The 24,942-nt window shown below is 38.5% G+C and overlaps 1 protein-coding gene across 2 annotated transcripts; it reads right to left on the reverse strand.

Annotated features, from left to right (window-relative positions):
* Positions 1 to 791: 791 nt before the first annotated feature.
* grm2b (glutamate receptor, metabotropic 2b) lies at positions 792 to 23,932 on the reverse strand. 2 transcript variants are annotated; one of them, XM_078248687.1, is made up of 5 exons: positions 23,423 to 23,932; positions 8,384 to 9,221; positions 6,617 to 7,680; positions 3,097 to 3,307; positions 792 to 1,641 (listed from the first exon to the last, which is right to left on the reverse strand). In XM_078248687.1, exons 1-5 carry the CDS (start codon positions 23,930 to 23,932, stop codon positions 1,568 to 1,570), a joined length of 2,697 nt encoding a protein of 898 aa, XP_078104813.1. In that variant the 3' UTR covers positions 792 to 1,567. The 2 variants fall into 2 exon arrangements, with proteins under 2 accessions (XP_078104813.1, XP_078104814.1); XM_078248688.1 differs by having other exon boundaries at positions 792 to 1,635; positions 3,115 to 3,307; positions 23,423 to 23,869.
* Positions 23,933 to 24,942: the final 1,010 nt, after the last annotated feature.

A 24,942-nucleotide genomic window follows, 5' to 3' on the forward strand; every position in this document is an offset into this window, starting at 1 on the left:
TAGTTTCTCCTGCGCCTTTAGTGAAGGAGTCGGCAGCGTGAGCAAGGTGGGCTGTGTTTGGATTGGGCCATAAGTGAGAAAAGGCTGTATAGTAGGCGTAGGTACATCCCATCCGAACTAACCAAGACCCATTTCTTACAATCTTATGATCCAATTTTCTTGGATGTGAAGAAGATGTAATGTAATAAATTACAACTCTACAGGCAAGCATTATTTTACTGTAGCTATCAATGAATACAATTTACAGTTGCATAAGTGTACTGAAATCCTTTTAATTACATTAGTGATTCATCAGCATAGCCCCAATGTCAATGTTATATCAGAAATAGCATTACAGTGATAAGCCTGGCTAGTTTAGTATTTGCACTTTTCTTATTTTTTTTCTGCAGGTGTCCTCTTTTCACTGGTTCATAATTAGTTCTGTTACTCATACATATATTCATTATTCAATAGTTTGTACATAACTGTTTGGAGGGAATACCATTTCTACCATATTTTACAGTTAAACATTGACTTCTGGATGGGCTGCAGGTTTACTTAATGTATAATCTGTAAAAACAGACCAGGCAGACAGTGGTTGGGTTGTTTGTAGATGGATATTAGAATTTAATATCAGGAAACTCCAATGAGTATAAAAGATGGAAAAAGTCCAAGTTGGGTGAATACATTTTATAGGCACTGTACATATATAATTGCACATACTAGACTAGTAGTTACAGAAATAGTCACAGCTTAGAGATCTATGCATCAAATACGAGTCTTGGTAATCGAGCAGATAGGGGGGGAAAAAAAAAAACATCTTCAGCTGTTGCTTCTTTACTCTGGTAAAATAAGAAGCAATCCAATAAGTTGATTCAACTAAAGACATTTTAAAGTATGTTAATTTGGTTTTGAAGCGGGGGAAAAACTCACCCTTTGTGCGAAAGCTGTTATTGTCTCTGAATTGCTGCAGCTAGTTTGAATAGTATCAAGAATTGCAAGGGTGAACTCAAACATAGCGGTATTTCATCTTTTAATATTTAAAAAAAATAATTATTTACATAAATTACAGGAAAGCACAAACTGTTATACCGGTCTACATTAACACGTCCTTTATATTGTCTAGTTGCCACGTTCACTAAGGTTAGTCACATATTTCTTAGAACAGAATTGCTACGTTTATTTCATAGTATTTCTTTTGTCTACAACATTTGGATATATTCACAGAACTGTTAAGTACAAGATAAGAACAGCCTTTTGTTTTGTATAACACTATTGTTTCACAACCACCCATTTGACAACAAGACTCTTTAGGACAAGGCACGATGCATTTAATCACATCTATCTGTAAACCAAGGAGATCACAGCATATTAAATCTATACAAAAAGGCTTTACAATTGATACATACTGCTTGCTGTAGGAACATCATTTAGCTTTCACAGTTAAAGAGTTACCCTTGCCACTGTCAGTCAGCCTACCCAGACAGAGTTATCTCTCTGCAGCATGTTGGCATGGCATGGGGGCTCATTCATACACAGCCCTGTTTGATGGCACGGTCTCATGGTGTGCTTAGAGAGGAACCTTTTTTCACAAAGAGGACGTTGTAGAGTCTACCACCTCGCGGCCATTACAAACTGCTGGCACGTAGTTAGAGGCTGATCCTGGGAGAGGAAAATCAGCGGTTAGCCAGGCAAAGTTTTTCACTGTTAGGAAACAGAACTGATCAGAGACCAGACTGTGAGCTAAAGTCAGAAGCAAAAAGTGTGTGCTGGTTAGAGCTAGTTTCTTTCACAGTTCCAACATTTTTTTTTACAAGCTTAGCAGTGGAGGAAAGTAACGAGTAACTACATTTACAGTATTATATACTAGTAGTAAGAAAGTATACTTAAGCACATTTTTTAAAATACTTAACGTTACTTGAGTGCTTCCGTTTTAATTACTTGATACTTCTACTCAACTTATTACATTTACTGTGTACAGCTACTTTGCTGACCAGGGCTCTGCATTCAAAACATACGACCAGTTGATAAAATATGACGCGCATTGTTACAGATTAAACTACTCACCAGTGTATAATGCAGTTACAATGAGCTCCAGCCCGACTAGATACAACACTAAAATGCTACTTAACACATGAATGCATCAGTAACAATACTCTAGTATATATTGTTACATTAAACATTAATTTTGTATGACTAAAATGTCTTTGGTCCAGGTGAAGCAGTGACAGTTGAACTAGCCATTAAGCCTTTAAATGCACAGTTGTGGACACTAAAAGCAGTCTGAAGAAAAACACTCAGTGCACTATGTAAACTTTGTGTCTGTGTTTATTTATGAAGTTTGTGCTGTGAATTAGTTGTGTTTATTAATGAGCTTTAGATAAGACTTACTCTTATCCAACATGAAAAGAAACCTAATAACTGGATTTTAATTGCTTAGCTGATGCAAAACCAGAGAAAAAAAGCTGAAAAAACATACAATATTGTCTGGGTTTTAACGTATGGTGGTGCTTTACTAAGTACAACATATTGCAAGTGCTCAATGTATGAAATGTTGTAATTCTCTTGTTGATTGCATTGTTATTAATTCAAAAGATTTTAAAGATTGGCAACTGCATTAAATCGCCATGGCCCATGAGCCTTCCTTGTTCAAGTAATTCAATCTGTTAACCATTTCTAACATTAATATCTATCAAACATGTATCTTTATGTAGAACTGGACGTTTCATAAGTACAGCTTAATACATTTCACAAATACAGCTAGTATTAGGATACATTGTAAATGTTAGAGGGGAGGTTTTACTATAAGCCCTCTCGGGTCACTTACCTCTCCTGCACAATCTATGCTATGTTTGTTGTTATATACTTTTGTTTTCATCACTTCTTTTTTGATAGTAAACTAAATTATGTATGTCCTATTTTGGAAACATTAACTGTTGCTAGCTATTAGGTTGCAGCTAAAATTGCAAAAAGAAAAAAAACATTGCTATGATATAGTCAATATTTGTGATAAAATGCCTAGTCAGAAACATTCATTAACATGGATGCCTTTGTGCTGGTGTTTACAATTTCTTTAAAGTACTAGATAGAGCAATGAGTACCAGATATAGTGGATACCTTTAGAGTAGTTGGAGCCGGGAGCGGAGGCGGAGGCAGAGCCAGCGGCAGAGGCAGACACTGTGGCACTGAAGCGGTTGGCTGTGACTCTCAGTGAGACCACATTCTTCTGGGGCTGAAACAGGATGATGTGAACTTTGGGGGCAAAGAGGCAGCCGAGAACCACCGAACCACTCAGACTGACGGAGATGCACATGGTGGTGGTCTGCACCTGTGAGGAGACAGAGAGTGCGTGATGATTAATATATCAGTCGGCACTTGACACTTTTGTCTTTAAAATAACTAATTAAGTTTGTTCAAAGGTTTCCTGGCCACGGCACTCCAGACACACCTGTTAGTTCACTACAGCCTCTGCTGTATAGCAGAGTCTTCAATTGATTTTTAAAAGAATCAACAGAATTCAACACAATGTAGAGAGGGAGGCAAGACATTATACAGCCTAGGAGCCACTGCTTCGAATCCCCTCTAGTCTTAAATTGAGTGCGGGGAACCACTAATAGCCTCTGACCTAATGACCTCAGACTACGGATGGAAGTATGAAGCTGTATCAAGTCAGAGATGTAGGGAGGAACTTCACCGTGCAGGGCTCTAAAAGTAAGGACCACGATTTTAAATTGAATTCTATACTGGACTGGTAACCAGTGAAGTGATGCTAAACCAGGTGTGATGTGTGCTCTTTTGTTAATGTGAGTTAAAAGCCTTGCAGCAGAGTTCTGAACAGCCTGGAGACGGTAAAGCTCCTTCTTACTCAAACAGGTAAAAAGACTGTTGCAGTAATCTAAACGAGAGGAAATGAAAGCATGAATGATCATCTCCAACAAAACACCTCTCCTTCTCCTACTCTCACCTCGCCTGGCTTCACACGAGAGTCACAAATTATCTTTATGTCCTTCATCTTTCCTACCACCTCCTAAACACTCAGTTATAACCAGAATTATCTTGTATTGCAAATAAATAAATACAAAAAATATTAACATTATCTTGTTGATCTCTTTAGAAATAAATGGTGTAGAGGTATGTCTTAACTGCAACTTTGATTGGTTTCTTGGTTTCACTGGAATGGTCGAAAAACATTTAAAAAATGTATGGCCTTCAAACAAATGTTTTTTCAATAACGAACACATATGATTATATCTCATCATGTGCTTAACTGTTTTTAGTAGCTTTGAAATGTTCCAAATATTGAGGATTTGTCCGAAATTTGCCCAAAGCTGCCATATTTTGCAGTCATACAAAAACCAGAAATTGCTCATGTCTGTTTCATACAGTTATTATTCTAATTATTTGCAAATATTTCCATGTTCAATTATGTGTGTGTGTGTGTGTGTGTGTGTGTGTGTGTGTGTGTGTGTGTGTGTGTTAAGTTTTATCAATATTTTTTTCAATTATGAATATTAGCTATTCTAACTGTATCTGTATGTGCATGAATATGTGGGCAAGAAGAAGAATTAGCACAGCTCGCTGTCCTGGAAAGTCAGGGCCTTGTTAGTCATATTTGAGCTGCTAATGTGAGCTGACTGCTGGGGTCATCTTCCAGAGCAGCATCTCTTCCCACCCCACTGGTTACCCCTGCAGTCCAGGAACTTCTATTTGCAGAACCACAGCATGAAGTGAAATCCCTCCTAAACATTCCGCACAACACCAGCACTGCAGAAAGTCCTCTAGACAAAATGAACTGGTGAAAACACCATCAAGACTGCAGGTAATATTGCTTCACTCTTTTGTCTGCAGCTCCTTATCTCTTTATACCATGAAGCTATTTCCATTTAACAGTTCTTTATACAAATAATAGAAAATACTGTAGCACTGTGTGAACCCTTCTGTTCTTACTTAACTGACAGCAAAGAGAATGAGGTTACACGTTTTACTTTTTAAATATTGTATTATATTTATTAATTCATTTTATGTTTTTGTTAACTATATATATCATATAGTTTTTCAACAGATATTTGCATTTTAATTTGGATATAACTGCATATTATCAATTATTTTCTATTAAATTATTTTTATTTTCTTTCTGTATTGCAGTTTCTTATTTGATATTTTATTCATAATAAAACAAAATGTATGAATGAATGTATAGTTAACCAATATATAGTGCTCATATGTCAGGCCTTGACTTTTTCTATAGTGATTATGTTTCAAATAAGAATAAAATGTACAGGTGAAAGAGATTTGAAATAATATCCACGTTTATGAATGTAAGAGAATATCTGTTTCCATCTATGAAACCTTGAGTTCATCATGATTCACTAGGCAACAAGGCTAGTCTCTCATTAGAATATTTCTGTGCTATCCAACCCTAATTTGAAATGTGGCAACTGAACCCACATCGATTGTTATTGGTGTCACACATAACCAAACATCAAGGTCTCTGTTACAGAGCCAAATCTCTCATTCTTTCAATAACTCTATTTTATTCTACAATGTTCAGCCGGTCTCATAAATCCCACTGGGGATCAGGAAAGATAAAGGTTTTTGATTCATGGTTTGGGTGCCAGGAAGGCTGATCACTACAGACATGAAAAGCCTGAGGTACCTCATGACGATACAAAGCTTGTGTGATCTAGACCTCCCCCAATCTGTTTGCACAACCAAGGCCTTGTTGCATACCCTGACCAAATGCTGTGGCAGTAGCTTTGAGTCTGCCATCGGTGCTAGTAACTTACATGGTCTGTCAGCTTTATGCCCGTTGTTTTATATTATTTGTCTTATTTTACACTACATGGATAAATACATTAAATTGTCCTTGCGGTTATACATTTTCTACTTGGAAAAATGACATGCATATTCTTATTTTTGGCTTGCTGCAGCATTTCAAACAAGTCCAGCAATAGTTCAGCCCATTCATTCAATGTCATTTATGAGATTCGGGGTAAAATGAGCCTTTAGCATTTGTGTAAATGCAAAAGTCTGCAAAACGTTATCCCCCTGTAACAACTCTGCCGCTGATATGTCATTTTCCCAACTAACTATTGGGGAGACAGTGTCACTAAATGAGCCAGCGCTCCATGTCCCTGCTTACAATCATATTTATTACAGGCCATAGTGGTACTTGGTGAGTCACTACATAGGGCCAGTTATGATTTAGTCTTGGCATCTAATAACAAAAACTGTGATACACCTCCAAAAATCATCATTTGCACTTGTGTCATGAAACATTTAGTAATGCCATGATTCAATGAACCAGTTTAACTGTCATTAATTATTTCTATCTTTATATTCTAGTCTGATCTGTCTCCAGAATCTTTGTTCTTGTCTTGAAAGTTCCTTCAGCCCACATGAAATGAAAGCTTGCTCTTTCATGAGTCTGGGTGACGGTGATCAAATGGAATGTGAAAGTGACACCTTCTTCTTCTATAGTAATAATACACACACTAGGGATTAATTTATATATTATTATTATTATTATTATATTATATTCTTTGTTTACATTATTCCACAACAGTGGGCTTGAGACATTTCTAGAAATATAAATTATAAACACTCAGTTGACTTTATAAAACATTTTCATAGTTACCCTGTAGTCGCTGGCAGTTACATAGAAGATGGGTTGGAAAGCAAGCCAGATGATGCAGGTGGTGTACATGGTGAACCCAATGAACTTGGCCTCATTGAAGTTTTCAGGGCACTTTCGTGTCTTGAAGGCATAGACGGTGCAGAGGAGGATAAGGATGCAGTTGTAGGTGAGTGACAAGAGCATGCTGGAGTCCCTGCTTCTGCACTTTAGGGTGACCACGTCTCTTCTCTCCGGGCTCACCTCCTTCTGAACCCCTGGCACTTCCACCAGCAGCCAGATAACAGCCACCAGCAGCTGGCAGGAGATAAGAGCGCCGCAGATCGCTACCTGGGAGGCGGGGCTGATGAAGCGCGGTCTTTGGGCTCCATCCTTGACCCCACTGAAGATGCGAGCGATACGGTTGGTCTTGGTTAGAAGAGCTGAGTAACATACTGCGAATGAGGTGCCCAGGCCTAGTCGGCGTAGGGTGCAAACAGTAGTGGAAGGTTTGGTGATGTAGATGAAGGTCATGAGGTAGCACATCAGCACTCCCAACAAGAGGATGTAAGAGAGTTCACGTCCACTTGCCTTAACCACAGGCGTCTCATTGTGCTTGAGGAACAGGCCCACTACCGACAGAGTACACAGTATACCAAGGCAGGAGATGGTGACGGGCCCAATGGCCCACACATCTTCCCACCGGATGTATTCTTCAGGCAGATCATAGCATCCAGTCAAGTTAGCCAGGGGCCATTGACCGAAGCTGCAGTCAGCACAGGTGAACTCATCCTGCAGGTACTGGTAGGGCTGACAAGGGATACAGATCCAGCAGCACACATCTCCAGGCTGCATGCTCTTCACCTCGTTCTTCCTGCAGGGGTCACTGCACTGGGAGGTGGGTGGTACAAGGTCAGGCCAGGGTACCAGGGTGGTGTTCAGGGTCAGGTTCTGGTCCCAGTAGCCCACCTTCCTGTAGACAAACTTCCCCTCTTCTTGGTGGTAATGAAAGATGTTGTAGCGGCTGATGCTGTCGCCAAAAGAGTCAAAGCGCACCATGTTCTGTGTGTCCACAGGTCTGAACGGAGCTGGTGGGAAGCAAAAATACAGCAACGTTGACTTAAAGGATCCATAAGTCTTGAGACAATAAGACAAGAATAATACAAAATAAAAACACTTGAAAAAATCATAGTCTGATCAGTATCTAAATGAGTTATGTGATGTGTGTATATACAGTACTACTATACAATCCTTCACCCTGCTGAAGGATGGTATATAGTAGTAATATTAATAATAACACCAGTGGTATTGTACTTTCTACTAGTATTGTCATTGGTTTTCAAAAATATTAAAATGAAACATAAAAAGTCACTGTCCTTGGATGTAATGTGCTAAATGGCTGTAAATACTCACCATACTCGTTTCCTGCCATTTAATCTAAATGTGAGTATTCATTCATTCAATCAATATCCAATATTCTCAATATATAGTATGTTCTAGATTGGTTTCCCTCCCACTGATTCGCCCATGCTAATTCATGTATTATATTTTCAAACTGAATAATTACAAAGCCCTTTTCAGTGCTGCAGAGGAAACCATTTGATGTTTTAATCCAGTGCCATGCATATTTGCGACCCCCGTTGGCTTTACATTAAAACGTTCACAATGAACTTAATCCCATTCTCAGCTATTTAAAAACTATTTCACATGAAAAACTCACATATAACACAAGCATTCTTTTTTTCAGGGAAACCTTTTGTCTGTGTTCGCTTTCATTGCTGCTGTGCTTACCTTCAAACTTGGTCTTCAAGATGAACTCCTTATAGAACCTTTTGCCATTACCTGGTTTCATGGCATCACAGACTTTGGATGTGTTAGAGCATACAGCTTGCCTCATGTTGTGCAGAGCATAGGCCATGGCATAGACTGCATTTACCACAAACATGATCTTGGACTCCTGCTCAAAGGTTCCATCTCGTAGGCTGTGTTCACTGCAGCCAGGTTCCTGGAGGCTACATCCAAAGCGGTGCTCCCAGAACTCTTTAAACCATGGGTTCCTTGTGTTGGTGTATGGGTTGAGCTTGGTGAAGTAGTCTTCAAACTCTCTAATTGGATAGGAGGCCAGCTCGATCGTGAAAGCCCTGTCTGCTGCCGTCTCGCTTCCCCTCACCACACTCTCCTGCGCTCCCCATCCATCGCTGGCCACCCAGGTGAAGGTGGCGTTCATGCGAGCAGCAGCCACCAGCAGCTCACGGGCATCTTCACTGCGGGCGAACACGATCACCACCTTGGCGTTGGACTTCTGTTGCAGAGCGCGGATCACATTATCGTAGCCCTGGCGGTTCATGGAGCGGCTCACCTTGGCTGAAGTGGCGATGCAGATTTGGCGAGTGCGGGCCTCCTGCTGGAAGGCATCAATGCCAGTCTCACCATAGTCGCCCTCTGACGCTACTGTTGACACGTAGGTCCAGTTGAAGAAACGCAGGATCTCGGCAATGGCCTTGGCTTGGTAGAAGTCAGGGGGGACAGTGCGGGCAAAGTAGTCATAGCGGGTTTTATCGCTGAGCTTTGAACTGGTGGAGGCATAGCTGATCTGAGGGATCTGGAACAATCGCAGGAGGTTGGCCACCTGTACAAAGAGAAGGGAAATATTTCATTAGGTCACTTTTATTGGATATACGTAGTGTCATAGTATAGAATGAAACAATACTTATCTGTGGGTTCATCAATACGAGCGACCCCTGTCACATTACACAGGTCATTTTATCCATTGTTATTCTAAAAATATTGATTATAGCCAATTTAATAGATCTAGAGTGATACAGTTGCAATTGCTTGTGCAGATGGCAAGCATAAAAATTGTTCAATGTTACAACATTCTTGTGGTAAAGTCATATTATCTCTCTTGATGAAATTCATAATCTCAGAATTTACTGTTTGTACTGTCTTTCAAATTGACTTCTTCAACAAAATGCTGCTACATTTCAAATTTTGTTAAGCTTTTTGCTTTTCAGCTTATAGATATCCATCTGGTTTGTAGGTGAAATGGAGCCATGAAGAGGTAGAGCTGCTGTCTGATGTGCTTCAGCTCTGAGGCAGAGACTGGCAGCGGAAACAGCGACAATTCAATGTCCCTCTATCTCAAACTGTTTACTCTGTCAGGGATCCACATCACCAGCAGCTAGTGCCACAAATCCCTTCACAGAGAGTGCTAGATAACAACAACAATGGCGCAGAGATAAGTATTTTTGCGTTTTTTTAAAGCCATTCTGACAGTTTCTGCCAGATATGATGCCCACCTCACCCAGACAAGTATAATGATTTTTCTTGCGGCGATGCTAGTTGGTGGTGCTGAGTTGAACAAGGCAGGATGATAATCTATAAACCGAAAACTCCATCATGTTGGACACGAACCTGCTGAAATGATTGTCAGATTAACATGAAATCAGGGCAATTATTTTCCCACAAAGCATTACGGAGCTAACTATAATAGAGAGCTGGTGAAGACTTGGCATTTTGTTGGATTCCTCATGAGACACAGTGTTGATTAGTGAATACCCATGAGCTTTAATATGACTACACCCTCCCTTAGGCATCATTGTTTGCCTGGACACTTCCCAAACATGGCATCCCAATGGATGTAATTGGAACCTTCCACACTTACACTAAGTGTTATTAAAAGTATTGTGCTCTGTTACAGCATTCTCATATCTTTTCTGAGATATTATCTATCACAAGTGTTTTATGCTGTATGTGCACTTGGATCAAAAGTTTTTGCATTTGGTGCATGCCCTGAACATGTTACTCAACAATCTTTTTTTAGTCATGCTTGAACCATGACTCTAGGGCTGCCAAAGCCGCACTGTCTGTCAGTTAGTCAATCAATCACTTAGGTCCAGACTGAAATATCTAAAAAAACGATTTTTTTAGATGTGGTACACACATTTATGTCCCACTAAAGGTGACTTTTAATAACTTTGGTGATCTGCTGACTTTTAATCTAGCGCCACCAGCAGGTAAAAGTTTTTATTTGTCTTATCATTATAATTTGTCTTCTTATTTATCTTGTTTTATGAACCAACTAATGATTCATATCAGCTTCACCTGTATTTGCTAAATTGCCAATGTTAGCAAGTTAACGCTAAACTTTTTAAACATTGATTAGCAAAGTTCAACATTCAGCTTACAAATGCTATTTTTTTAAATAACAAACAATACGGAGTATAATCTAACAAGAAAAATATAACACAATATTTTAAAAAATATTAACAAGAAAAATCACATTCAAAAACAGATAATTAAATCATTTTGTAATAAAGGAAAACAAAATTTCCTTTATCACTATACCTTATTCAACTGTTAAACTAAGATGGTGAACATGGTAAACTTTGCATTGTCATTGTGAGCATTTTAGCATGCTAACGTTAGCATTTAGCTCAAAGAACCGCTGTGCCTAAAGTATAAGTTACAACCTCACAAAGCAGCTCACGAAGCAACAGACTCTTTGTCTTGTTTACTCTTTGCTTCCTTCAAGAGTTTTCTTGCATTGCTTCTCTCATCGCACAATTCTCTCCTGACACATTCACTTTTTCATTGCTGTAGCCAGCATTAATATAAAGAGAAGCATTTCTAGGCATACATTACTGGAATGAAACAAACAGAGGAGACTACTTGGCATTGAATAAAAATGCAAACACACTCTGTTTTGTCTCAGAAATTACTGACATTAACCCTGATCTGCATGCGGCCATGCGCCTTATGCTAAAATACCCCAAAGACAAGAGCCAGGGGAAAACACAGGCACACTACAAGTTCTTGAGGGCATGAATGGAGTAAATATGATGTATTTAGACAAGCGCACCACACCCTGCAGTAGTCCACTGCACTGTTAATAGCAGAATAGAGGGCAGAGGTCTCATCAAATTACCCACTGAGAGACGTGATTTCTGCTGTTCATGTATAGGAAACCTGCATTTACTGATTCATTATGTTGCCTGGGATATATAGGCTACAGTATATTATATTATTATAATATACAAGCAGCCACACTGAGTCAGTCAGTCACACGTGCATAGTAATAATTCCTCTTGCAGGATTTTCAGACAGGCAGTTGGCCTTCATCAATAGATTCTTGGAGAAGCTTGACAGCGCACCTTTCAGGACGTTACTGGAGTGTGTGACAGTAACCGTCTGTTCGTCCTCATGTGGTGTTTCTCTCTCGCTCTCTCCATCAACAAGTCAGATAAAAACACAATCACAGTAGCCTAGTGGCTCAGGGGTATTATACTGTAAATGTGCTCTCATTGCTTGAGACTCCACAAATTCCAAACTTGCATTTAATTTCTTAATTAAGTCCCGCCACTGTAGATGGTAAAGTGTGCAAGGAACTTTGACACTGACTGACACTAACTTATTCAAGACTTACACTAACCTTTATCATAACACATACCTAGAACTCTAGACTCCAGAGCCCAGTTTAGCTTGTTTGGCTCACCACTGCAGTATGGTGAGGCACCAATTAGGTGCTCTTTACGGTCCACTGGTTTAAAATCCAAAAGAGGTCCCTAAATGTGGCATACCGTATCTTGGACCACAGTATCTAAAGAATATTACGACAGATTTACACCACAGCTTCCCTGTATAAGAAGGTCTGATTAGATTTGAAGGCACACTCTGGCATATATTTTTATATAATAAAGTAATCCTTTTTTAAATTATTACTCTTTTAAAAATCATCTGAATAGTGCCCTTTTGTTCTGTGAGGACAAGTATCCACAAATATGGACAAAGAATTGCAGTATTTGCAAATCATTGAATTCATTAGATTAATGACTTTATTAGCATTAGACGTCATATCTAATATATCACAATGATTATGGCAGTACATTTGCAGTTAAGGTATTGTTTTGGTTCTATTATTTAGTTGGTTCATTAGTGAAACATTGATTGTTTTCTATAATACTATGTATGTCTCGCTCCCTTCAGTGTTCCTTTAAACCCAAACTTTGAAGTAACATAGATATGCCCTATTATATGCATTAATTGCATGATATTTTACACAAAAATGAATGCTACTGCACAAATACCATATGACATCATGTGTCAAGGTTTGCTTGGCAGACAGGGACTAAACATCTAGTCCTGGACTAAACATATTCAATATTCAATTAGGTTTTAATACAGTCATTCACATTAAGTGTGAATTCATGTATAGGTATAACTGTATTACAGCTTATGTCATATTCTTCATACTGCCAACATTAATGTTGACGAGAGAATCTGTGTGCAGAGCCAGTTTGTTCAGATTTCACAGTAGACAGGAATTAAATTGCTGGTTTTCTGAATGTGATTTAACTGCCTTTTATTAAATTACATTTAGGAATATTTATTCATATCTCGCACTGCACTGTAACTGTAATTATGTTCTGTACATTATTTTCTTTCATTTAATCTGTTTTATTTTATTATTCTATTATTATGTGTCTTTTACTATTGTCTTGCGTTTCTCTTATATCTTGTCTTAATGCCTTTTATGTTTTATGCAATGCACTTTGAATTGCCTTGTTGTCAAAAGGTGCTATATAAATAAACTTGCCTTGCCTAAGATCCTATACAGAATGATTTATGTGCAGTTTTACACTAGAAGGCTGTTTTCATATTCACCTGCCGAAGGGGGAAAGTTTCTCTGTACTCACCTTAAATCTGATGTGTAATGTCAGAGCAGTATTTGTGACATCACAACTAACTTGTAAACCAATCGAGGTCCAGTTTGCAACTGGTGAACATACAATGAGACTAGAATTTTAAGGGAAGTAGTCTTGTGTCCAGCAGATCAACTTTCTAAATGAAGAAAATTATATGCATATTCTTAGATTCAGGATTTTTCAATGAGGGAGAAGTAGTAGATGTAGTTTTAAGAAATGTCACATGTTAATTTTAAGTATTTTGTGGAGAAAACATACTTGACACAAATTATTATTCAAAGCAGAGTTTTTTCAATGTTCCAAAACCTGCCTGAAGGGGATATTTAAACAAACAATTGCATTTATTCATGCAAACAAGAAAGAGAATCACATTTGCTCCCCTCTCCCTCACTTTTAGCATCACTTTTAGACTTCTCTATGTTCCCTTTGTGAACACAAGCTTCCAACAAATGTATTAAATGACAGCCCGTGAACAATATTGTGTGCTTAATGTTTACAGCGTGCTGTGTTTAGGTCTACAGTCATCTCACACTATGTGGTAGCACTTTCCTGTGAATCTACTGCAATAACTGAGTAAGTAATACTTTAAAGTAATTAAACATGTCAAAGAAGGTGGACTGCAGTGAGCGCTGATATTTAAAGGACAAAGGATACATGTAAGCTGGGAACGTGAGAGTATATTAGTACTGGTGTCTAGCTTTGGAACAAAGTAATAAATATGGTATGTTTCTCAGTATCTGTTTAGTCGATATCATCGTAACAAAATTGATTAAAAAAAACCCACTGCATTCAAATAACATTTTAAAGCTCCTCCTCCCCTTTAGATGTATGAATCCATAAGCTATCTGAGTTTAAAGTTAATGCATGGTATGATGTGTATAAGATGCATCGTGAGGAGCAGTATTATGGGATTCCAGGCATTGATGAGACAGCTGCATGGGCAGTCTCTTACTCATGTGTCTGTCATGATGTTTTTCAACATGAAAAGTCCATATGTATGTCCCTAAGGTCCATGTCAAGCTAAGCCCTGCAGTGGATACAGTAGATGGCATGCAGAGTGAAACTTCAGGATGTAGAGTGCACTAGCCCTGCCATTTACTGAAGTTCCAGAAATACATGCTATGCATAATGGATTTGATGCACATCCTTACTAAGTTTTTTATAATGTATTTTAATTCAATTTGACTGTTGGAATTAACAACAAAACATTGGTTACTAAATAAATGTCCTGTGTGAATCATAGGAGTGCACTTTTAATCACATGCAAGCGAGTAACATTGACCAACACCGTTAGGTAATGTGTTTATTGATGATATGATTTAATATGGTAGATGAAGACATATTTATTTAGGTACACAGTGGTTAATATGGAGTTGAACTAATTTAAAGGTCCAATGTGTAGGAATTTCTCCCATCTAGCGTTGAGATCATATATCGCAATCAACTCTCTCGAACCACGCAGTTCAAAGTACGTATTACAGCTACGGTAGCCTTCACTCTTCAAAAAGCCGGTCTCTTGCTCTTTTCAATATCCTTTTTCTTTTTCTGGGGGAAGAAGAAGACTCCTGTTCCTGAAATTTGGATTTTGAATATGTGTGGTCCTCCATGTTTCCTTCTTCAAACTTGCCGGGCCGGGAAGCTACGATACCCATTAGCAGCATTAGCAGCATCTGTGAGATTATCATGTGACAACACACCATTTTCTCCCCAAAACAATAAAATTGACTCAAGATATTTGTCAACATGATAAAGCAGATCTTTAATGTTCAAAAAATGACAATAACTAATTTTCGACCAAAATTGAGTTACGGTCTTTTCGCTTTGCACGGCAGAGTATGTCCTGTATGTCCCTTACCGGCTAACGTATTTCAAGATGGCGCATGAATATGGAGCGTCTACCCCAGTTCATGCGAATGCAAATGTAAAATTTCAAGCCAAAAGGAATACTTGGAATTGATGGTGGTAGTAAATATTCATGAAAAAGGACAAGTTTGTGAACGGGCAACACAGATTTTGATAATGAACAACTAAACACGTTACACACTGGACTGGACTTTAACAATCTTTTTAAACAATGTTTATTCTCAGTGCAGTCAAAATGCAATCAATTTCTAAAAAGAAAAACAGATGTTGTACAAACAGCAACCCCAATTGTCTGTGCCAAACTTGGGTTACGTCCAATTTGAGAATAATCTAGTACAATTTCTGAAGATGAGAAATGATTCCTGTAGAATGGAAATCACACAAAAATGCAGCAAGGAGGAGCTGTTTGGAGCAGTTTGTGAACAGTGTTTTCTGTTAGAGATGGTAAGTCCCTTTGGGGTGGACTTTGGGCTTTTTCACTTATTAAACCTATTACATGCACAAAAAAAGATATATAACACAATAAAGGAAAGGGAAAAAGCCCAAAAGCATAATATGAGCACTTTAAAATCTATGCCTGTATATCTGAAGTGGTATCAGTCCCAATGAAGATATAAGAATCCATACCTTATAATTCCAAGATAGCATGTTGAGAAAATCATTTAAACATGATTACTAGCATAAGTGGCATGCAATATAAGAAACACCAGTACACCATGGAACACCAGTGTGACTTAATTAAACGTGCAACACAAACGTCTTAAACTAAAGATGCCTTTTCTGTGCTCATAGTGTGTTCTCTCTTAGACAACTTGAGGCAAACCAAATCACGAAGTATGAATCTCTTCACTATGATTGTGGTGCCTATCTCCATCCGAGGCTAATTCTTTTAAATTAGAAACAGGATCAACACCTTCACAATGCTGCACACCTCTAATATAATCACTCGTTTGCATTTGTTTTTGCCAACTGATATCTCTGCTCCAAGTATATATTCTGTTCATCTCACTGCCAGTAGAGGAAAACCATAGCAATAGACTGTTCAACAGTCTGTGCCAGTTTATCATATCTGCTGGATCAGCTGCCCATCTGTCCTACAGCTGATGACGATTATTTTTGTATTTGAAGCAGCTTTGTTGGATCCTGCCAGCCTAAGTTTTAAACAGGATGTAAATAGGTGTAATCTTTTTTTTATATACATTATTTGTCCTCAACTAACTCCATCAATTGTCCTTCTAGACCATATGAGAGAGAAAGAATGACAACTGCTCCTTGATTCTACATTGTGTTCATGCCTTTGAACATATCCCAACAGCTATCATTTTAATCATGTACATACATATATACTCCTGGACCCTGCACCCGGCTAATCCAGCTCTTGAAAAGAAATCAAATAACCGTGTATTTCCCAAAATGTCTTACAATTACAAATGCTGATGTTTACTACTACTGCTACTGCTACTGCTACTGCTACTGCTACTACTACTGCTACTGCTAATACAGTACTACTACTACTACTGCTACTGCTACTACTACTGCCACTACTACTACTGCTGCTACTACTACTGCTATACTATTTGTTTTTTTTGTTTTCATGGGAATACACAATTAACCCTGTCTCATAGAAATTACATTCATATAAGACTAATTTGCAACAGCAAATAATTTATGGCAGTGTCTTGATGTTGTTGTTTCGGTGCTATGAGAAACTTTTCATGTCATAACAATGCTTTTTTGTAGACTACAATCTCTCATCTTTTTGTATTATATACTATAACGCCATATGGAAGTTTTTTGTTATAACAAACAACTTATGTCATGACGAGATAAGTTTGTTTTAATAAGATACGTTTAAGTACGCATAAAGTGAATAGTGAAAACATGGAAAACTTGATCTTGTAAATGAGAAAAGAAAACCTAAATTTATATAAGACAGGGTTGACACAATGGACATTATGTTTTGATTTGAAAACATGGGCAATGATAAAACTCTCATGTGAGGTACTGTTTGCTGAAGGCAAGGTATAGCACATTTATTTGCAAGTAAACTCAATGTGTGCTGCATTTGCAGACACCCACACACACAAACATAGATGCACACATACAACAAAAGCCCAAACAAATGAGATATAATATTCAGTTGTGTTTATGTGTGTCTGCTGCATTGAGATATTCAAAGCAGCACACAACAGATTTGTTTCATACATAGGATCATACTTCATATATTCATGTCTGTGGGTCAGAGCTGTGACCTAATATTAGAGCTCATAGGTGGGAACGCAGCAGCAGAAAGAATGTCTTGATCTGCTTGCATGCGCTATTTCGGGAGAAGACAATTCTTCATATTAAACTTACATCTATTATTTCCTCCCACCAGCAAAAACAATGCTCACCACAAGAGCGACCTTTCGAACCACTCTCAAGTACAAGGATACATCTGAGAAAAATGTTCCTCTTTATCATCTGCTTAGCTTGAAGCTTTTAAATATCACTTCTAGCCTCTAGCACTTGTGAAATAAACTTGAAATGTCCAGTAATTTTTCACCGTTATTGAGACTGGTGTGCAGTGATCCTGTCACACACTGTTCTAAATAACAGCCACAGGTTCTGAGCAAAAAGACTGATAATTTATTCCTGTGATACCGTGTGAAAAAGACAACAGCTCTATAGACAGACAAGATGAAGGGATGTGCATCTGGAAATCAATAGGCTAGCAATATCATTGACTGTGTGGGGTCCTGACTCTAACCAACCTTTCAGAGTCTTTACAGTGTTTCCCTTCACTTTGAATGACATTCTGATGTGCTAATTAGGGAGCTGAGCTGTGTTTTCCGAATGTGCAAAACATTTCCAGTTCAAAAACAACAGTCTCTAGGAGAGGAGGGGAGGGAGGAATTCAGATATAATATCACATGATAAACAAGACCCTTTTGAAGTTAACACCAAAGCAGGATTTTTTTCCAACAGAAACACAATAAAGATAGAGCCCTCTCCAGTTCCTCTGCACGACACATAAACAGACTTAATAAACCACTGCAAACCAAAAATATTAAACATCAATATATGGCAGGAAAGATATGAACTCTTATGACCTGAAATTGTTGAAGCCCTTCCCTGCAGCTTCAGCAGTGGTTTTACAGAGTTTGTTAATGATCTGTGGTTGTGGTTGTGGTTGTTTTTGGACATCTTAGGATATTACATTTTGTGGATACTTGAGTCTCAATAACTATCATCTGAGGAAAGAATGGCTCAAACAGTAGTGCAATATTACATGCTGTCCTGCAACAATTCCATAGTTCTTTAGTAATTATTACTACAAATATACTTAATAAATATTTTTTAATAAATAAACATTGTGTGCATGTTTGTTAAATTATTTAAGGATGTGTGCAGTCATTTGTATATCGTCCATGTTAAAGACAAAATTGTGATTATGCCTCTTAGCAGATTTCAGCTTTTTGACTGTGTAAGTGTGAACGTGTTGTGGCTTGTGAATTTGAAGATACACATCTTTTTTAATGTTATTTTTGCAGGAAAATGTGTGGGAATAGTTCAGAATGGTCTCATTGTTCTTATTTTCTCATCATGGCTCTATTTGGCTCGGTGAAATTTATAACTGTCAAACGTGTAGGCTGTTAGAACTGAGTCATTATGGTCGATTCTATACAGCTGACATCCCATATGACATAAATGACCGTTTTTACAAAATGAGAAGACTACAGGGATGACAACATACCCCAGGATGAGCAAGAAGATGATGAAAGTCTCTTGAATATTGCTGGGCTAATTAAGAAGGCTGAGGAGAAACTGGCTCGTCTCCCACCATCTTTCCCACATCTCATCCTTGGCCCCTGTCACAGGCAGTGTCAGCCTCCTCTCCACACGCAGGTGGACACGTCCCTGCCAGCCAATGGAGACGCACCCCACAGATGGGAAAAGCAGCTTTTTTTAAAAGTTCCCTGCGACCATCCCTGGCACTTTGCCTGCTCAGTTTTATAACGCTCTTCATCCCCACAAAGTGCTTTTCTGGGATAAATAGGGATTGTGTAAATCAGTGACCTCTGAAAAAACTCCCACCATGGGCTTCTCTGCGCTCTCACAGCTCGATTCATTATAGCGCCCAATGGAAGTTAAGGGTGCTAACAAAGAGGCTGTTGAGTGTAGTGACAGTAGAGGTATGTATTCAAATTCAATCTCAAAAGCAGTGAGATCCTTTTTGTGACTGTGTGGTCGCTGAAGACTTATTCACAGGGAGACACACACACACAGTCCTTTTCATGCTTCTTAAAAACATGCTGTTCTTTTGTCAAAGCATCATCAACGTTACAGGAGGAGAAGATCTATATTATCCACTTCATTCTAAGTGGAAAAGCCCAGAGTTTATAGGCGGCTTTGAATGATGGTAAGGTGGACATCTCCTGTCCAGTCTGTCTGACTGTTCTGTCTACTAATGTACTCTCCATTCAGCTTCAACATGCTGACATGAAACATTCATCATTACAGATTCATCACTACAGACTCATGGCAAGTCTCTAAGGTTGGATCATATTCAACATTGTTTTTGCAGACATTAACAAGGGAATCACAGTAGAAGAGGCTTCAACGTTCAACCTATTCTAACAATTAGTGCTTTCCATATATTACTTACTGTGAAGAGATATGTGGTATTTTAAGTCAAATACAACTCCAATTTGCATACTCCAGAATTATAAAAGGTTTGGTCTTTACAAGTCTTTACAGAAGCTATGTTTTCAAATGTTGTTCAAAGGAGTAGTTTCACATTTTGGGGAAAAAAACATATTTGCTTTCTTTCCAAGAGTAAGGTGAGAAGAAGATCAATACTACTCTTATATATATATATTTTATGGATGAAACAAACAAGATAAAAATGTGTGAATTAGTAATAAACATATTTTTAACTTTTGGACTGAGCCAGGGTAGCTGTTTCCCAGTTATTCCAGTCTTCATGCTAAACTCAGCTGTCTCCTGCAGCCTGATCTCACAGAAATCTGCTATGTGAAATTATTACAACCTATTAACACGGCATTGCGTGGCAAACACGTAATTACGTGTTAAAATTACGTGCTTGTGGTTTAACACAGCCCTGTCCGCATGGGAGAAGGAATGGGTGGATGGACGGGTCAAACAAACAAGGTACTTTCACCCAGGAGACTGCTGTTTGTGTCCTGTGTGAAACCAAAAGTAAACGTTGACTAAGTTAAAATACATTTACGTCATGTAGCCTACGTAACATACTTAACTTCTATATGTAACATACTTATTTTACCCCAAACCATGATCTTTTCCTGAACCTAACCAAGTTTTGTTGCCTAGACCAAATTGTTTCTAAACCTAAACCGCCACGTAATGCGGTGTTAAGAAGTCATGGTCATTTCATGTATTTCTGTGAGGCTGTAGCTCATATTTAACAAAGAAGCACATGTGTGGTATCCATCTTCTTATTTAACTCTCTTTGGCAAATAAGGATTTCACAGAACTATTCCTTTAAAATTAGAGCTAGCGATAAGATTTAAAAGAAATGTTAATGTTTAAGGAAAACAAAAAACAAACAAGAAAGTGTATTTGAGCTACAGTACATGGGTGAATTGTTGTAGTGAGAACTAAAAAGTCATAGCACACTGCAAACTGATTACCAAGTATAAAGTGTCTAAATAACTGTGTTTCAGCATTAGTGTGACACAAGGACTTAACAGGACCTAATGCCTGAGAGCATTGTAAGAAGTGCATAGAAATAATAAGCTGTGGCTTCAGCCTATCCATCTGTGGTTTTTGAACTTGTGTCATATTGTTTTCTATTTGGGTTAATTGGGACCAACTTCTCTTTTATGCTTTGTTATTGTTTCACATATTATTAATGGATTCAAATACATTTCACCACCCTAAACTCCATCCTGCTGTGTGGGCTTAGCTGGTCAATACTTTCTCAATCTCTCTGGACACTGGAATCCATTCATCAGCATCATTATATGTTTTTGTATTAGTGATTTGAAATGCATTCCTTAACTGAACATTTTCAACAGCTATACTTATAATGCCATCTTCATACAGTACTGTTTACAATTAGGCTGCATAAACACTGCTTATTCATAAGCAGTGTTTATGCAGCCTAAGTGTATGCAGCCTAAGTGTAAACACTACTACTTCAGTCATCAGGAGTTCCAGGGGTAATATAAAATATTCATGTTATGCTTAATGTATGTCAATTTCCAACATTACTCATACTGTATGTGGTGTGATGAAATTGTAGGATTTAAACGAGCTACTCTGCAGTGTCCCTCAGTGTGATGTCACAATAATAATGTTAGGGAGCAGGGCCAGTACCCGTACCATCCAACCACAATAGTTTCCTTAGAGCTGGGTGTGGAGCACTGCAGAAACCAAATACATTTTTGTGAAATTCACAAACCTTTGGTGGAAAAACACCATTGTACTGTATAGACACAACAATCTATACCAAATCCTACCATTTTGTCAAATAGAAGACGATTCTAAAATACCAAAGAATGTAGAAAATATAATACTTTGCTTTAGCTATTCAGATATATTAGGCAGAATAACAATGGTGTTTTTGCCAGATCAGGTAAATCAGCATCATTGTAACATCTTTTGAGTTAAAATGTAATATGTTTTGTATAAGTGAATTTTTATTAGCTATAGTCAACCAATCGCCACAGGTACAAGCATAAAAAACATGGTTCACTGTAATGTGAACTGAACTCATTATCTGAAAGGAAATTAAGTTTATGTGACTAAAGAATTAGGTACGGCTATGTGCTACACTGCTAATACATTTTTTATTTATATGCATATAGTTTACTGTTCCAAAGCGTTGCTACAAATTAAAAGATAGAGCTTAATCTGTGTGTGTGTGTGTGTGTGTGTGTGTGTGTGTGTGTAATAATACATGTGTTGTGAACTTAATGGAGAGTTAATGGAAAGTGTAACCAAATTATACCTACACAATTTGTCTCGCAAACACACTAATTATGGCGTGTGGGGGCAATCAGAATTAATTAATTATGCTCAGATGCATCGCCTCTGGCAAACTTTCATACGTGTGTGTGTGTGTGTGTGTGTGTGTGTGTGTGTGTGTGTGTGTGTGTGTGTGTGTGTGTGTGTGTGTGTGAAAGGTCAGTTTTCTTTGCTAGGCGTAAAAGTCGCTGACAAAATGATGTATGTCTCTGTGAATGTTGATGCTTCGAACAGATCCCAGGTGGATTCTTATTTAAGCCGAAGCTCAGTCCTTAATGAAACCGTAATGAAACACTGGATGAAGGAATAATTTAATGAATTAAGTGTGGACTTTCTGTGAGGTATTAAAGTTCTTCAAGTTGCAAAATATTTGTCATCAATCATCAAATTACATCAATCAGGAATTCTGTAATTACAAAAAAAGAAAAATAAAGAAAATGCAAATTAATGTTAGGAGTAAATATGCAGATGAAACATTAGGACTTTGGTTTGGTGAGTACGTTATAAATGGCCCCACTCCGACCTAGTTTTAAAATTAGATCTCAGTGATCGGCTCACAAGAGGACAGCTCAAGGTACGTGTGTTCCCCCAGAATGTGTCTCCAAATGCGTCCTTAGTGACCACTTGTGATCGGATTTCACTTCTCCGCCCCATATGCAAATAAATGCGTATATCATTCCCGTTTACATATCCTGGTTGTGTGTGTTTATAAATGTCATGTTGTTACTCTCACATAAATTTTACTTTGGAAACGTGCGATGAATTGAAAAAGCGCTGCCTACAGTCTGTCTGTGTGCCAACATAAGGATGTCTACTGACGGGCAGCGGGACTTGTGCAGGAGAGAAAGATGGTTTTAAAAGTCTCAGCGTGTTCAGCTCCTAGTACGCATTCCTGTTCTCCTTGCTATAAGAATGTGGACACATGTGGCTCATACTACCTCCACCACCATGCGGTTTTAGTGATTGGATCGCAATGCATCCTCAATGCATCCTTAAAGTGTTTGGTCGGATTTTACTACAAGGTGGAAACGGTGTATGTCTATGAAACAGGAATATTAAGCTAAACCAAACTCTGCTGCTAGACAAGAAAGTGAGTATTGGATTCTGCAAAACCCTGGATTTACAATCATTGTTAAAAAAGAAAATCTTGATGTCAAATGCCAAGGTTTTTAAAAGTCTTGCTTTCTGTTGAATCTGTGCATCGAAACTACTTCAGGTGAGGGAAAGGTTGTGGTTATGGCTTGTAAGATAAATTTATTTGCTCATTTACCTGAATTGAAACGTCACTATAGGATCCTCCGATGACCCCAGAGATGGCGAGTGGAACCTCGTTTTGGACGGGTCTGGAGCCATCTGGGCAGATAAAGCCTGGATCATGCACCTTGGTGAGGGAGGCCCTGACAAAATCTAGAGACTGCTCCAGAGCATAAGTGTCCTTCGAGCAGCTGTCCAGGATGTGGGCCCCCAGCTGGAGTCCAGGAAGGATGTGCTCGCTGGAGTTAATCTCATCAAGTGCCAGCAGCATGGCTTCCAGTCTCTGGATCCCCCTCGCCTCGTTGATCTTACCACAGTCCTCCATCCCATCACCTTTTTGGTGCACTGGGAACAGGCCTCCAATCACCAAGTCCCCGTCCATGATGATCTCACGTTTGGCCGGAGGTGGTAATCTGGAGATGTTGGGCAGCACCCCTGATATCAGCAGCTCCAGCAGGAGCATGTGGAGAGGCCAATAATGGGCCGAATTGGCCAACGACCTGGGGCATAGCACTACACTCAGCATGGCAGGATCAGGTAGCAGGGTTCAGCTGGCTGAAGTAAAAGGAGCAGGGGTTTACAGCGTCTGGAGGCAACTCACTTTTAAGTCTTCTTTCAGTGGGTGCAGCATGTTTGATATTTCCTGAGTGAATGAAAGAAAAGCTAATTACCAAGTTAATCAAGCATGAAGTGTATATGACTTTCTATCTATCTATCTATCTATCTATCTATCTATCTATCTATCTATCTATCTATCTATCTATCTGTCTATTTGTCTATCTCTCTGTCTGTCTGTCTATCTGTCTGTCTATATATCTATCTATCTGTCTGTCTGTCTGTCTGTCTGTCTGTCTGTCTGTCTGTCTATATATCTATCTATCTATCTATCTTCTTTCTTTCTTTTCAGTTTTAACAGCATCCATGGGAAGAAAATACAATTTAATTACCGCAATGAGGAATGAAACAGAACTATTAACAGAGTAACAACATGACCATATGTCTCAAAATGTGCATTGCTGACGCCCATTGACAGCTTTCATTAGTCTCTTTCAGCTTTTCGTCCACAGGGTTATTCAAACATATGAAACAGTCACACTTAAGGTATACAGCAGTATACAAGCTTCAAAACTTTCCTTGCAAGTGGTTCTTTACTGTTTTCTTCGATTTTTGCCTGAACTTCGTTTTTTTTCTCTGCCTAATGCGATCTATAGAAATGTTACAGGAAAATAATGGTATTATTGGACAGTCTAAACCCAGGACTGTTTTGTCAGGAGGCTGAAATTGGGCTTTGAATATTATGAGTTACTTTTTGAAGTGAAAAAGAAGTAGAGATTATTTCAGCCAGGTGCTCTGTGATTTCACTGACATATAATCACTTAGTTATCTGAAAGACAAACTCTGCAGAGTGACCACATTAAACATTTATTGATATTTAAGGCACCTCTCAAGTGAAGCATTATTTCCAAGCTTACAACCGAGATATCACATAGATGGCGGTTCTCCTCAATGGCTGGGGTTGCCATGGAAACGGTGGGT

The sequence above is a fragment of the Sander vitreus genome, chromosome 4 (assembly GCF_031162955.1).
Source record: "Sander vitreus isolate 19-12246 chromosome 4, sanVit1, whole genome shotgun sequence".
NCBI classification, from domain to species: domain Eukaryota; kingdom Metazoa; phylum Chordata; class Actinopteri; order Perciformes; family Percidae; genus Sander; species Sander vitreus.